Source organism: Aptenodytes patagonicus, chromosome 22 (genome assembly GCF_965638725.1).
Source record: "Aptenodytes patagonicus chromosome 22, bAptPat1.pri.cur, whole genome shotgun sequence".
NCBI classification, from domain to species: domain Eukaryota; kingdom Metazoa; phylum Chordata; class Aves; order Sphenisciformes; family Spheniscidae; genus Aptenodytes; species Aptenodytes patagonicus.
This window is the reverse complement of record NC_134970.1, coordinates 5,977,101-5,979,418: the sequence shown is the minus strand read 5'-3', so window position 1 is coordinate 5,979,418 and position 2,318 is coordinate 5,977,101. Positions and strand designations below refer to the sequence as shown.

The 2,318-nt window shown below is 71.1% G+C and overlaps 1 protein-coding gene across 1 annotated transcript in view; it reads left to right on the top strand.

The window, feature by feature from the left end:
* Positions 1–793: 793 nt before the first annotated feature.
* STRIP1 (striatin interacting protein 1) overlaps positions 794–2,318 on the top strand; it is a 10,652-nt gene continuing 9,127 nt past the window's right edge. The window contains exon 1 of the mRNA XM_076358069.1: positions 794–934. Coding sequence (XP_076214184.1) covers positions 794–934 — 141 coding nt within the window. The remainder of the gene's footprint in view (positions 935–2,318) is intronic.

Genomic DNA, 2,318 nt, shown 5'->3' with positions numbered 1-2,318 from the left:
GCGCTTTCGCTTGTGGGCAGTTTATTTAGAAGAGGGAGCAAACGCCAATCCTTTGGGGACCCTGAGTCGGGTCCGAGCCCAGGGCCTGGGCTGGGATCTGCCTTTGGCCACCTCGAGATGGGCTTTGGGCCCCACCAGGGATCCCCTGAGCATTTCCGGGGCCTTGGATTTTGGGGTCTGACTCCCTCTAAGCCCCTCTGGGCCCTTTCACTTGGGGTTTAGACCCCATCAGATCCCTCTGTCGGGGTCTGGCTCCCCTCTGAGCCCTATCGGGCCCCGTCTCCTTGGGGTCTGAGACCCCCCCAGCCCCTCGGTTTGGAGATTCGCTTCTTCTACGCCCCCCAGTTTGGGGTCTGGCCCCCTCCAGCCCCACCCCAGCAGCCCTGCCCCTTCCTGCCACTCCCAACATGGCGGCTTCAGGCGGCCGTGCCCCGCCTCCCCGGGCCAAGGGAGGGCGGAAGTGCCACTCCCAACATGGCTGAGGCCAGCGGCGTGCCACACCTAAGATGGCCCCCCGGGGGGGGGGGGGGGGGGGGGGGGCGGAGCTCGGGTGCCGCGCCGGCCGCGGCCGCCGGGGGCGGGCGGCGCTGGGCGGTGCCGCGGCCGCCGCGGCGGGGCGGCGGGGCCGGCGGGCGGAGCCACATCGCAGCCGCCCGAGCGGCCGGAACACCCCCCGCCCCGTCCCGGTGCCACTCCCAACATGGCGGCGGCGCTGCCCCGGCTCTCCCTGCCGCTCCCGCGAGAAGGGGGGGTGAGTCCTCGCGAGAGCTCGGCGCGGTGGAGGGCGGCCGACATGGAGCCGGGCGGCGGCGGCGGCGGCGGCGTTGGCGTTGGGGGCGCGGGGCCGCTCCCGGGCAACAACAAGGCCCGCGGCGGGGCGGCGCCGCCCGGCAAGGCCCGCGACCTGGGCCGCCCGCCGCGCAAGGACTCCGAGGTCAGCGCCGCTGCCGCCGGGCCCGGCTCCGCGGGGGGGGGGGGGGGGGGGCGGCCTTCCCGGCCGGGCCGGGCCGGGCCGGGCCGGGCCGGGCCGGGCCGCGTCGCGTCGCGTCGTGTCGTCCTCCCCGCCGTGGGCCCGGGGCCTGCCCGTGCGGTGCCGGCGCCCAGCGGGTTCCGCCGTCCGCTTCAGTCCTGACCCGCGCGGTGCTTCGCACCCTGCTTGGGCTCCGCCTTTCCCCGGGTCGGTCCTGGACCAGCCGCTCTCCCCGGAGCTGGTGCTTCGGTACCGGTTCCCTCGGGGCCCAAAGCCTCGGCCTGGTGCGCCGGCACCGGGGCTGTGCGGGCCGGCACCAGCTCTGTGGAGCCGAAAGGCCTCTGTCTGCCAGGCCGGTTTGGTACCGGGTCTGCCCAGAGCCCACCTGGGTCGGTGCCGGGCTCGGGTGGGTGCCGGTTTCCCGTTCATCCGTCTCTTCCCCAAGTCTGGGTCGGTTTGACCTGGCTGGGGCACGAGGGTGGCTCGGTCCCAGGCCCCCAAAACGGACCCGGCACCGGCCACCCTCCTTCCAGGGCTGCTCTGGGCTCTCACCGCCCTGGCTGGGGGTTTCTCCCCGGCTTTGCCGGTCAGCACCGGCCCTGCGTGGCGATGGCCGGGGTGCGGCGAGCGCTGGGTCGTCGGGTCCCCGTGCATCGGGTCGGTCCCGCTGCGGCGCTCGGTCCAGGGATGGCTCTGGCGAGAGGTGACCGACCCCCCTCCGAAGAGACACCGGGGTCCCGGTGGGGACCCCCGAGCCGTGGGGGATCAGGAGGGTTGCGTGGGACTGGGTGGAGCTGATTTATCCCGTGGCTTTTCCATCGTGTCCCCCAAATCTGTTTTCATTCCTGGGATGGCTCCAGAACCATCCGCTTCCACGGGTGTCCTCACCAGGGTGGGGGGACGCTCCCCGAAATGACGGGGGAGGGCCGCGAGGAAGTCTGCGTGAGCCTTGGGTGCCAGGGAACGGCTCCCAGCCCTGCAGAGAGGGTGCAGACCCACCACCCTTCAGGGAACCGGCGGGTTGGATCTGCCCCTCCCTCAGGAGCGGGTGCCCTGAGATTCCGGAGGGTTTTGCTGTGGGTTCACGTTGATGATTTCCTTAAAGGGAACGGATGTTTTGTGCTCCGAGGCTTCTCCTGGACGTTTTTCCAGCCTCACCGAAGCTGCTTGGAGTTGTTTCATTCTCACTGTTCGCATCTGCTGGCATCCCTCCCGTCGGTGCTGGGGGGGGGGGGGGGGAGCCCAAATTTTCACACATCTATGCAAAATGCCCTGAGAGCTCCCTGGTCCCATGTAACCGGCTCCCTGCCCTGAGATTAAACGCGCCCCGTCTCCTGCTTTATTTTTT